The sequence below is a fragment of the Danio rerio genome, chromosome 16 (assembly GCF_052040795.2).
Source record: "Danio rerio strain M-AB ecotype USA chromosome 16, GRCz13ab, whole genome shotgun sequence".
In the NCBI taxonomy this organism is placed as follows: domain Eukaryota; kingdom Metazoa; phylum Chordata; class Actinopteri; order Cypriniformes; family Danionidae; genus Danio; species Danio rerio.
The window spans coordinates 41,640,630-41,653,513 of NC_141036.1; the positions used below are offsets into that span (position 1 = coordinate 41,640,630).

Below are 12,884 nucleotides of genomic sequence, written 5' to 3' on the forward strand. Positions count from 1 at the left end.
TTATGACGTAGCGTAGGGCCAGACCAAAGATGGGATGGGGGTCCTGTAGGTACAGGTGTTCGCGTTTATTCTTCAGGGTGTAAAAGGTGAAGTGGCATATTAACCTACTGTTTAGGGCTCGTGATAACATTATAAAATACGCGTGGACCTTATACAACTCTTTTGCCATCTCTGCATGGGGAAAAGAGGGAAGAATAAAGTTAATCACGCAAGGCCTGGCATGATTGATGTTTGACGGGTCCAACACGGCTGATTAATTTGAGGACTCTGCATCGGCCTTTAGCTCTGCACTGAATTTACAATGTAATACGGAATCACGATGCGTTGACTCTTGTCCAGAAGTCTGCTGCTAAGAAATCGAGAGCTCCGGAGTCTAATGTTAGTTGTCATGGAAACGAGGATGTCTTGGCGGCAGTACGTGAAGTTGCTAACCTATGGAATAAAATTTCTGTTATAATTATAAAATTCACGCATCTGCAATTATGAAACCGCAAAGGAAAACGGAACATAACTTGTGACGTTACTTTACAGACACGAAATAGTTTCACCACGGACACGAAGAGTACGAATCAAACAGCGACAGTCCACTGTCAAAATACATCACCGCGGTCACAGGCATTAATAAACGAGCCAGAGTCATCGATCACAACAGTGCGCTTGCGTGATGAGATCCTGAATCCTGACTGAAGGAAGCCCCCCGAACAAAATGTCTGGGCAGCTCCCACACACCGTCTCAGGTAAGACTTTTGTTAATCCCTCTTTGAGAACTGTCCTCCATGAGCTGTAATAAAGGTTGAGACTCAATGAGGTCCATTTTCGCTGTGTTTCTTAGACATTTTACAGAATCAAAATTAAGATCGGGCCGAGGATAGCAAGCTAAGTTAGCATAACGTAAGTGAACTTGACAGGCAGCGAGCGCAGAACTTCTCAGTGAATCACTTAACGGTGTTTAACTATAACATGGCATCTGTTGATTAAGTGTTTTTGAAAGCCAGATAGACTATTGATCTATTATAAAGAAGATATCAGCAAAAGGCAAGTTAAATATTTGAGGGTTTTTGCTTATTTTTATGACACTGAATCAAATCCATCAATTGTTTAAAAAACTTGAGATCTACGTTAATTTATCTTATTATCACCGAATGAGTGGGAAAATATATTGAATAATGTAATAAAGTCTGTGCAGATTAGCAATTGGTTAAATAAGTGACCCGGACCCATGGGCGTAAATCATGAGGGGCAGTCATTTAAACACTCGTATTTCATCTGAAAGCTGAATAAATAAGCTCCTCATTGATTTATGAGAGAAGATTATATGTTCAGATATACGTTTTTATATTATCTTTAAGTTAGCAATCCACATTACTAAGCAGAAATGACGTTTTTATATATTTATAGCAATTTACAAAGTCTTTATGAAGAGAATTCTTATCTAAAGTAGAGTAACCTAACTTAAATAATTTGAGCAAATAGCCAAAAAAGTATATTTTGTCTCATATAGTGACTATTCCCTCAAATCTACCTGCTCAACATAAGACTCGTTTCTTAGAATTAGAAAAATGCCCAATATCTATCTGTCTGTCTGTTTTTAATTAGCTCAGATTATGTCCTGCTTACAAGCACTTGAATCTATGAAAACTGATCATACTAAGATTTTTAGCATAATAGAAAAAGTGGACCTTTTAAAGACTAAAGACTTTGATATTATTTTCTGCTGGATACCGGGCTGGTCATATGGGATGAGTTGGAAATGAGCGTGCAGATAAAGCATGATAAAGGAAGATAGAAGTTGGAGATAACAGAACGTAAACTTCCTGTGTCTGATGTTAAACCTGTTTTAAATCTGTATGTTAATGAGAAATGGCAGATGGAATGGGATGAATGTAGGAAAAACACATGGTATGAAGTGAATCCATTAATTAATGAAAGGAATAATTACCATTTTGAAAATAGACATGACCAGGTTGTTCATACAAGATGTAGCATCAGACACTCATGGCTTACACTCGCATATTTATGAAAAGCGGAAGAAATACCTATTGGTGACTTGTGTAAAAATATTTTACCGATAAAACATTTTAATATGTTTAAAATATTTCCCGAATAAAAACGTTCTCTAATATCATGTAAAAATACACATTGTGTTTTTAAATGATATTGGAGAATGTTTTTATTCTGGAAATATTTGAAGTGAGCTGTTTGAAAAGGTGTTTTACAATATTTATCTTTAATCTAACTAAAAGATTGTATATGACTGTTTTCAGTGTTGTTGCTTGCTACTTGTATGTTTTTTGTTGTTATTTTAAAATGTATGTTTGCTAAGATTGTTTACTAACTGCAATGAGCGTCATCATGCTAACTGATATGATATGATTATAAATTGTATATTTAGTACATGTTTTTTGCCATGAATATAGCCAATGCTGCTGATATGGCATTAAAACCTAAATAAAATCTGTCCATCCATCCATCCATCCATCGTTCTGTCTATCTATCTATCTATCTATCTATCTATCTATCTATCTATCTATCTATCTGTTTGTCTGTCTGTCTGTCTGTCTGTCTGTCTGTCTGTCTGTCTGTCTGTCTGTCTGTCTGTCTGTCTGTCTGTCTACCCTCTTTAACCATTGTCAATCATAATTCTGCATGACTTACAGCTTAATTTTATGTTAATGTTTATCAGGTTCCATTTGGAGAAATAATATCTGCTGCTCAAAGCCTGGTGTCGAGGCTCACCAACACCCTAAGATCACCAGAGAACACAAACCAACTAAGAGAGATTAGTTCAACACAGAGAGAGAGGACAACATCAAGTTTCCAGAGCCAGTCAGTTCAGCAAGAAATGAGGTGTGAGATTCAGTGGATGACTGTATGTGTAGAAGAATCTAATGTGTTTTTTTCTCTAATACAAATTGTTCCTACACTAATGAGAAAATATTTGTAGGTCATTTCCTGGGTTTTTCCGAGAGGAGCGTAGAGGGAAAAGCTGTTTTGCACCATATAAGGGGCAATGTAAAAGCTTATTAATGTATTTTTACCTGCTGGACAAACAGCATGAAAAAACACCAAAAGGAGAGGCAGAAGTACATCTCACTATGGCTGGACTTGGAAGACAGCAGTTAAATGTGCAAGAAAATTTCCCCCATTCAGAGGTATGATTAAAGTTCCATGCCCTGTTATTTTGTATTTCTGTATTTGTTCCAAAATTATAATGTATTAATTAGGGATGCTCATTTCGGTTAATTTTGCTAACCGACAACCGTCGCTCATTAATCGGTTATTAACGGTTAACTGGTCAGATTACAATTAATTTTATATTAAACAAATTGACGTGTCTATTTTGTGTCTGACACATTAAATAATGCATTTTAAAATACTAATTTATTTTTATATGCTAGCACAGTGGTTCTCAAACTGTGGTACGTGTACTACTAGTGGTACGCAGGCTTCTTTCTAGTGGTACGCGGATGAATCAAATATGTAATATGTACATGCTTCATATATTTAAAGAAATTATCAAAAATGATTTATATACGAATATGATGACATAAAGCCTATATTTATGAGGTCTAGGCAACATTTCCAGGTGCTAACAAACCAGGAGTTATTTCTTTTTTAAACTGTACAGAGCTTAAGCTGCTTAACTAGACCTAATACGCTACTGTATTTCAAAACTGCTCATTATGGTGGTACTTGCAAAGACAAATTTTTTCCGAGGTGGTACTTGATGAAAAATGTTTGAGAACCACTGTGCTAGCATATTAATAATAGAACAAAACAACAGAGCATCTTTACGCACTTGCAGTGTTTAGCACAGAAGAACAGAATAAGAGAAGAACTAAATAAAATGAATAAAATAAATAGGACTGCCCTAAATTATTTTCACTTCAATAATTAATTTATATTACAAAACGAAAATACTGACTGATTCTTTTTAATAACCGGCATAGGCTGTTTTTTTTTCGCCAATCATGTTTTTTTTTTCTTCTGTCAAATAAAATCGCAGACTTTCTCAAATCGCCAGCTCCACGGAAAATATGCATTTATTTAATGCCCCGCTGTCATTATTATAATCACAAAACCTTTTTACATTTTAATAGAAATCATTATTTTAAAGAATATGTCCTGATATGGTTTCCTCTCTCTCTCTCTCGCGGTTCAAGTGCGTGCGCTGCGTGATGAAAAGACAACAACACGCGCGCATAGGTTGACTTTTTGTAAACAGTTTTGTTGTTTAAATATGATGTTACATTATTGTGCATACATGCTTTATAAGCTGTAAAATAAAAGGTAAAGCCTATTTGTTGTGTTTATGATGCAGATCCAGGTCAACATCAGCGCTAGTTTGGCATCAACACGTCTGTTAAACAGCAATATTCTTCTTCCATTTTGCTTCTTTGGCAAATGTGTCTGTAGTAGGGATGTAACGGTATCAGAATTTCATGGTACGGTAATACCTCGGTATGAATGTCACGGTACGGTATTTATTGAATCATTTACAGGAAAAAACAAAACTTATGAAAATACTCCAAAAAAGTGCCAAAAGTGTCAATGACATACAAATTAGCCATCTATCTGTAAGCTTTGAAACAGGAACTTCAATTTTAATAACAAAAAATTATTAAACCATGTAAAAAAATAAAGTTTCAATTTAGTAGTGTTGAAAACTCATCACATTCAACATTTAATCACACTCAGCCCATCTACACAGATGAGAGCTCTGCTAGTCGGACTTCTCATCAAGCATCTCCCGCTGGATCTAATCTCACTATATTTATTAAACGGGATATTTCATTTATCTTGTTGTCTTTATCTAACGACATATTCCCTGACTTTGGTCATTGGAATCTATTACTTGTTCTCAGGTAACGTGTTTTGGCTGAGCGCAAAGATAAGTTAATGATTAATGTAACCACGTACATTCTGTATATTGACTGATCGCTTGCCTTTATTTCCTATAATGTATAAACTTATTGTATGTTATACTTTTAAAATGGCCATTATCGATTCTTAAAACTGATACTCAGCAAAAGAGAGGCTGTGTTTCGTATTTTCACTGAAATTGAAAGGAGGCAGTTGTTATCGGCTCCGTTTTGTTATCAATATCCACACAGTGAAGATGACGCTCATCTTATGCAGCACGACGCCTCAACATGTCTGCTGTCTAAGTTGCTAATATTAAAATGAAAATAGGCAGTTCCTTAAATCATGTTTACATTTTATTGTTGAGAAAGTGAAACAAGCCAGGGTGATGTGAATGAAGTTATAAAGTACACTGTTCCCTTTGAAGATTTACCCGTGTCCTCGGTATAATCTGCTTTTCCATATCAAACTGAGAAGAAGAGACTGCAGCCTTGATCAAACTTGCGAAGTCTGAACTTACACAGAGATAATGCAGGACTGAACTGTGCGTGTTAGGCTTCTTAATATTCAGGAAAAGCCCCAATCAGAGAGGCGAATGTCTGCAGCCCCGCTTCCGTTTTCAGATGTCTCCGTTTTCCATCATCCACACTGAGACGGAGCAGCAGTTTTCGGCGCTCGAGAACTCCGGCGTAGTGTGGACGGTTGGCGTAACCGTAGCAAAACTTATGCGTTTTCAAACTAAAACGCATTAGTGTAAACAAGGCCTTAGAGTTTTCCAGCTCTTTTCATCCCCGCTTCTAGCAGCACACTCCATTTCCGCATTACTGGATCTGTAGCGACAACAGACCGCAAGGGATGATGGTCAAGCATGGGCTGATGGCAATTGTAGTTTTCGCTATCTCCCGTTCGCTTCATTCGCCTGAGCAAATTTTCTCAGAAGACCTATAGTTTTACCGAGTCATGCGACTTCGGTAATATCGAAAAAAAATAATATTGCGGTATGACGGTATTTACAATACCGTTACATCCCTAGTCTGTAGGCACGGGTTATACGTTGTCGTCCCGCAAGTTAAGTATGCCTTGCAGTTAAACAAGGGGCCGAAAACGAGGCGCACCTCACTGCCTTTATGTTGACAAGGAAAAAAGAAGAGAGGACCGCGCTTCTACTCATGAAACGACTGAATCAGCAGGGTATCGATTGTGTCTGTGTTGTTACAATTGTAATATTTAATAATATATAATAAATTGATATTCAAGATTTGTATATTCATCCAGCTCTGGATAACTTAAAACAGCGATTAGACCTTCAGAGCGGCAATAATGCGTCCTGAAGTAAAGCGAAACGGCTATAAACTCTAGCAAGATAGAGTGATTATATGCAGAGCCATATTCCTTTATCTTTAAATAAAGTATAACTATAGAAACTGTGTTCATCTTAACTGAAAGCTTCGTCGTGTTTTCTGGCCTCACGCATCGCGCACCTGTCAGTCAGTCAGCACGTAACGCCAAAGGGTTAAACAGACTATACGGTTACAGAAAAGTTTGCGTTATAATCCACTTACCTTTTAATACATTTTGATGCGATTATAATCCGCTATTAAAAACAACAACAATAACTGAATGTTTTGAATGGATAATGTAGCCGTGGCGGGATGCATTTTGGTCCCCGCCATGGAAGAATGAATGTAGCGGAAACCATGCTCTTTAAAACTTCTCTGTAGTTGTCTTGACAACACAAACTGCTGCTCTGGGATGAGCCGCGAGCAAAAGATGCCCCTCTTAACGCAAAGGCGCATTCAATCGGCCCCTTATGCAGCCAAACTAAAAATATATCAAATAATATGTTTCATGGTTTAACTGATAGCATTAATCGGTTACAAACGCACCCTTTTGGTTAACGGTTAATCGATGATATTGAGCATCCCTAGTATTAATATAATTGAACTGTTCAAGCTTTCAGATATACTTGTGAAATTGTTTCTAAAACTGGCCAACATCTGTGGTGGATGTTTGTTATGCAAGTCTTCAGGTATGTTCTTTTTTCTTCTTTTTTTGATGATGATGATGATGAAATGCTAATACACTCTCAGTAATTGTGCTAAAGCTGGGGCTTTTCAAAGTTTGTGTTTGTATGTAAAGCTCCACATTAGTATCTTAAAACCAAAACCTAAAGTGTACATATTGCACTCAAAAATACAACCATGTTCTCTTTTAACCCCTTGAAACATCATGGCAGTTTGTGTTCCTTTATTTTTTTCTAGGGATGCACCGATACCATTTTTTTTGGAACCGATCCGATCTCGATACAAAAAATTCTGAGCATTGATTAATACAGATCTGATACTGTGCTGTTTTTTTTTCTAAGCATAATACAGTTTCTATAGCTCTGGTGATAAACTCAAATGATAAATCTTCTTTTGTAAAAATAACAGACCTATAGGCTGACTGTATATGACAAACACACAATCTAACTAAACATGATGCTTGCTATAAACTATAGGCTACATTATTTGAGCATTCATTATGACATTGATATATGTTGTGGTCCAGCTTATGTTTCCTTTTTTGAGTGAGATGGAGAAAGTTTAAAACAAGGTCCACTTAAATGCTTCAGCGCCAAAACACAAACTGGTCTGTTGAATAAAGTTTTAATATAATTAAAATGACAGCAAAATATTCACAGTTTCAGAATAGCCTATATTAGGCTACATCATGTTTAGTTAATGACAAGTTCAGTGAATGACAATCCATACTGCTCCTGTCAGTTTCACTTTTATTAATATAATCAACTACTTTGACCACAATAAGCCAGGCTTTACTAACTATTGGCAGCACTTAAAGTATTCCCGTCAGAAGAAGAAACTCAATCGGACACTTTCAAAAACTGAGCAGCACAAAGAGGATAAATCAGTGTGTTGATGATCTGTCCAATGTATTATTAAGCTTTTTCTAATTCAAAGTTTCAGGTAGGCCTACTTTGTGTGTGAATACCTTGCAATTAGGGCTGGGTATCGACCGAATCGTCTTGCTACTATCGAGTATCGAAAAATTCTTTTGCGTTCGGTACCAAATTTCGATACTCAAGGGTATAATCTTGTCAACGTCAGTGAGCTAGAAAATCTGAGCCATCCTTAACGTGACCGGGTCAAATGCTGGTGATTGACTGCAGCAAGGCTGTCTTGAAAATCAGTAGTTTACGACGGTTACGCGCACTCACTCAGAGCTTGTCAAATGTGAGGCTGTAATGCGTACACTACTACTCTTTAAAGCATAGCATACATTTAATGCAAAGGATGTTTAAGTAATCAAAAGTATGGCTACATTATGCAAAGATTGACGGCAACAGCGCACGATGCAATATCTGTAAAGTTATCGCGACCAAGACTGGCAACACGTCAAATATGATAAAACACCTGACACAGGGTCCCCGCGGGGTCTTAAAAAGTGTTAAAGTCTTAAAATAAAAAAATCGAAATTTATGGCTTTAAAAAGTCTTAAATTTGCTGTTCTAGGTCTTAAATATTTTTGCACAGGTCTTTATTTTTGTTTTTATTGCTAGGTCTTTGGGGTGTTGTAGTTCTTTATTTCACTAGTCCAATTGTAATTTGCATTACAACTACAAAAAGGTCAACTTTCAATAGCCAATCAGCTTTCTGATATTAAACCCAGTGCGCGCGGCAAATGTGACATCATCGCTGTGTTTGCGGAAGTTCGCTTTGAGTGCACGCAACATGATTTCACTGACAAATGTCGCAAGTACAGTTTTATAAGTAAGAAGTGCTGTAATACGAGAGAGCGAATCTCTGCTCGCGCGCCGGTTTCCTTTTGTTCATGGACAAAACTGCTTGCGAGCTCTCAAAACACTGGCTGCTCACGTGCGAATGATCTGCTCTCGCTCAGTCAGACTCCTTTCGTGCTTTTGCTCTCCAAAGAAGCTTCAGCATACTGTAGTTGTGTTACAATAGCAACTATAGAATTACCACAACAGAGTAATTGAAGTACTTTACAAAACACTTTACAGCAGACACTAGTTCACTTTATTTTAGTGATAAAATGGGATTGATAGTAGCATTTATTTAAAGAGTGAATAGTACAGTAAGCTATAATACCTAAAATACCTAATTTATACCTATTATTACCTATTTTCTATCACGGTTACATTTCTGCTTGCCAGAATGACCAATAATTATTGGCTAGAAATTGCAACAGCCATCGGAAAGTAGGAAAGTTTTTGTAAAACTTTGGAAAAACCTGAGGGATAAGTTTGTTAAAACAACAAAAAAAGAGGCCCCCAAAAACATCTTCAATGATAATGATTATCTTTTTATTCGTCTGATTTTACTTTCTGTTTTTTTGGAGCGCCGCCTGTCATTAAAAAAAAATATCTCAATGGTGAACGTGTCAAGTATAAAAGCCTTAATCTGTTTTGTGAGTTGTGCGATGCGGTGCCAGGTGAAAGTATAAATCTGCATAAGATGTTTGTTTTTTCTGTAGTTCAACGGTGCATTTAATCTGACTTTACCACTGTTCAATTTAAATAACTTTGTTTTACCCCTAATTTAATGCTTTTACATTTTCTCTCGCGTGTTTTTGATATTGCGATATAGGTCTTAAATGTAATACTTAATGGTCCTAAAAAGGTCGTAAAAGGTCTTAAATTTGACATTATGATATCTGCAGAGTCCCCATGACAGTACACAGAATTAATTTACGAGCAGAAAGTTGCTCCGACGCAGTCATTATCTTCATCCTCTTAGTATTTTCCTGACTCAGGGCCTCCAACAACGTGCCCACCACAACTGTAGTCTTCCATGACTGATGAGTATAACTGCGCGATGGTTGGGGCTCCGAAAGGCAAACAGACATACAAAATCAGTTTTTAGCACTTCTTGCTTGTGTACCGTTAAAGCTAAGGCCCAGATTACACTACCAGTTAAATGTGACCCAATTCCGATTTTTTTTGCTTAAACTTGTGACAATGTGGTGCTTCTCCGCGGTTTAATGGTGTGGAAGAGAGAGCGTGTGTGGATATTCCGACGTGGGAAAAAACAACAACAACAGAGGAAACATGGAGGACGGTGGTCAGTCGCCATTATTTGCTCCCACTAGACCTGAGATCTCTCTCGTACCACAAATTCCTCTCAGTGGTGTAGGACATCATACAGCATATAAACAATAAGCGCTAGCTGCGATGCAGGCCCTTCCCCACCTCCTTCGCCTCAAAATCATTTTAAAGTTGGGCAAATTCATGTTGTAATTTTTACGCTATTAACGTTATCAATGCACGCACTGCGGGCTACACATAGAACAACTTTATTCCCTTTAACACCAGTGCGCACACAGGCTACATCTTACACACACACACACATCAGGGCCGTACCATTACATAAACTGCGTGGGGGTAAATCTGGACTGAACCATTTGCTGCTTATACTACACCACATATTTCGTAGAGCTAAAAAGAAAATTTATTCCATCGTGGCTAGTGTGGCACAGATGCTAGGACCCGCCTTTATGCATGCATCATAGGTTGTATGGCAAGTGTAAACGCATGAATTCGATATGGGTCACAATTAAAAGAACGTGTAAACGGACAGACAAAAAAATCTGAATTGGGCATCAAGACCTGACAGTGTGAACGGGGCCTAAGTTTGTGCGGGGAAAATGTATTCATTCTTTTTTTGGACCTAATGTATGCTGTGCAGCGTTATGTACTGATCCGATGGCTTTAAATACCTAGCTAAATTGATACTAAAATGCTTTAAGGTTAACGGTAAATGATAAAGTTTACCTCACATTAAACTTGTCTTATTTAAATGTCCTTATCCTTGGCTGCATTAACAGTTTAGCTTTCAAGTTTTCTTCACATTAATGTTATAGTCTGCTCCTGCTGACCCTGGAATTAGGATACCATCAAGTGATAATCCATTGCACTGGCAGAAAAATGAACAAGGAAAGGAAAGATGAATGCCACAGGGCCGTTACAAATTTTATTGTTAAAAGTTTGCTGCCTTTTTCTCCTGTGGAGGCTTCATGGTGGAGCTAAGAACAGTAAGCTGTAAATGATGTTGTAATATTATTACCATTTAGGCTGTTGGCCATGTTTGTAGGTAGTCTCTTAACCTAGATAATTTTTAAATCTTTTTATAGTAAGCAACAATGATAAAATAATGCTAATGTTACTTTTTTGTGTTTGATGATGTCAAATATAGGGAGATGATAAGCACTTTAAACCCCAGAAATCAGTCCCCCAGCCGAGACATGCTCTCAAATACCCTCATACCTGCAGTTGAAAAAGAAAATATCAAGAAAGAGTTGCAAGATGTGAGAGATGTGGCTGTGACTGCTGATGGCTGGATCAGCATTGCACAGGACCACTACCTGACAGTGTCACTTCACTTTGTCAGAGAGGGTTCCATGAAAGAGAGGGTCCTACATACAAGGGCAGTATACACATCCCAGACAGGGGACATTTTAGCAGAAGAGATAAGAGATATTCTTGATGAATTTAATATAAAGGATAGAGTAGTTGCTGTGACAATGCAGCAAACATGGATGTAGCAGTAAAAAGAGATGAGTATTAAAAAAATTGGCTGCTTTGCTCACACTCTCAATATTGCTGCTCAGAAGCTTTCCACAATTACCTCAGTCTCACAGTGGGCAGGAAGGATCAGAGCAATGGTGGTGTGGCTGAAAAGATCCACCCTGGCTAAACCTATCCTTAAAGAGAAGCAGCATCTTCTCGGTAGGTAGAAATCAGAATAGATGAACCTTAGTGCAAAACTCTTTGGCCAAATAGTTAATAAAAATCCTTTGCTAAATCATGCAGTAAAACATTTCTGCAAATAAACAGCCACTTTGATAACCACACAAACACAAACATAAATTTCTCTTTCCCATTTTAGGTCTTCCAGAACATGCTGTCATCCTTGATGTGAAAACAAGGTGGAATAGCTTATTCCTCATGGTGGAGCGATTCCTAGAGCAGTTCTCTGCCTTCCAGGCCACCTCCATGGACCATCGTCTTAAGAAATTAATGGACAAGGACAGGTAAAAACTCTGTTCTCATTTTAAATGCTTATTCAATTTTCAGTGTAAACGATTTTGCTCATGAATCTATAGTCCAGCTAATGAATCTGATCATATTTTACAGACTGCAGAGAATTTCTGATGAGGATTTTAGAAAAGCAGAAGAGTTTGTCAAAATTACAAAGATACTTTACACGTCAACCCTCTGCGTCTCTGCTGAAAGGAGCCAAAACTTGGGTCAGATTCTGCCTATCTTAAATAAGCTCCAGCACCACTTCACAGTGAATAAAGAGGACTCCTCCTTCACAAAGACCATCAAGGACCCTATCTGGAATGACCTCTCAAAAAGATACCAGGGGTGCAGTGTAATCCTGCTGAATTTGCTCTTGTTTTCATTAGAATTATTCAGTGATTGACTCAGTGTTTTTGTCTTGAATATCAGATGGAGGAGGGCACAGCCTTGCATCCCAGATTCAAGTCAAAAGTGACAAATGAAGTGTGGACCAGACTGAAGGAGGAGCTAATGAAAAGGACCTTAGAACAGGTGTTACTTCATATTGGTAATATTCTACTTCACTTGAATTGTAGATCAATATGTGTTGTGGTAAATATTGACTTCTCATTAATTACAAATTATCAGACCAGAGGTTTTGAATATCAGAAAATAGACTTTATTCTCCATAATAAAGCCGAGAAAGAGCAGAGCAGACCCCAGAGCTTTCTGAAGTCTCTCCTGGACACCTTCTAAAGTTTCAGTGTGTTTGTTACAATTTTTATACAGGATTATTTGACACACCCCTAAGTCTCTTTTTAACTCTTGACCATTTTTGAATAGGTTTTTAGTCTAAGGGGTCCTGCTTTTCTTGGCTCTCAGCCCACTAGCTCATGTCAACAGAGATGTTACAGGTCTATGTCAGTAAAGTATAGATGCAACTTATGCAAAGGAACTAAGTGTTTACATACATTGTCATGATAGGATAATAACTTGATAA

The 12,884-nt window shown here is 37.5% G+C and overlaps 1 protein-coding gene and 1 long non-coding RNA gene across 8 annotated transcripts in view; both read left to right on the top strand.

Annotated features, from left to right (window-relative positions):
- Positions 1 to 4: 4 nt before the first annotated feature.
- LOC147833418 (uncharacterized) lies at positions 5 to 3,152 on the top strand. Its single transcript, XR_015511795.1, has 4 exons — positions 5 to 414; positions 532 to 737; positions 2,684 to 2,847; positions 2,945 to 3,152. It is a non-coding gene; the product is annotated as an uncharacterized LOC147833418 (long non-coding RNA).
- Positions 3,153 to 7,154: 4,002 nt separating this feature from the next.
- Positions 7,155 to 12,884, top strand: part of LOC141375054 (uncharacterized) — a 32,939-nt gene continuing 27,209 nt past the window's right edge. For 2 of the 7 annotated variants that reach the window (XM_087287512.1, XM_087287510.1), the window contains exons 1-5: positions 8,219 to 10,914; positions 11,076 to 11,608; positions 11,769 to 11,913; positions 12,017 to 12,250; positions 12,335 to 12,452. In XM_087287512.1, coding sequence (XP_087143638.1) covers positions 11,437 to 11,608; positions 11,769 to 11,913; positions 12,017 to 12,250; positions 12,335 to 12,380 — 597 coding nt within the window. In that variant the 5' untranslated portion in view covers positions 8,219 to 10,914; positions 11,076 to 11,436 and the 3' untranslated portion in view covers positions 12,381 to 12,452. The other 5 variants (XM_087287513.1, XM_087287511.1, XM_087287508.1 and 2 more) reach the window with 5 other exon arrangements.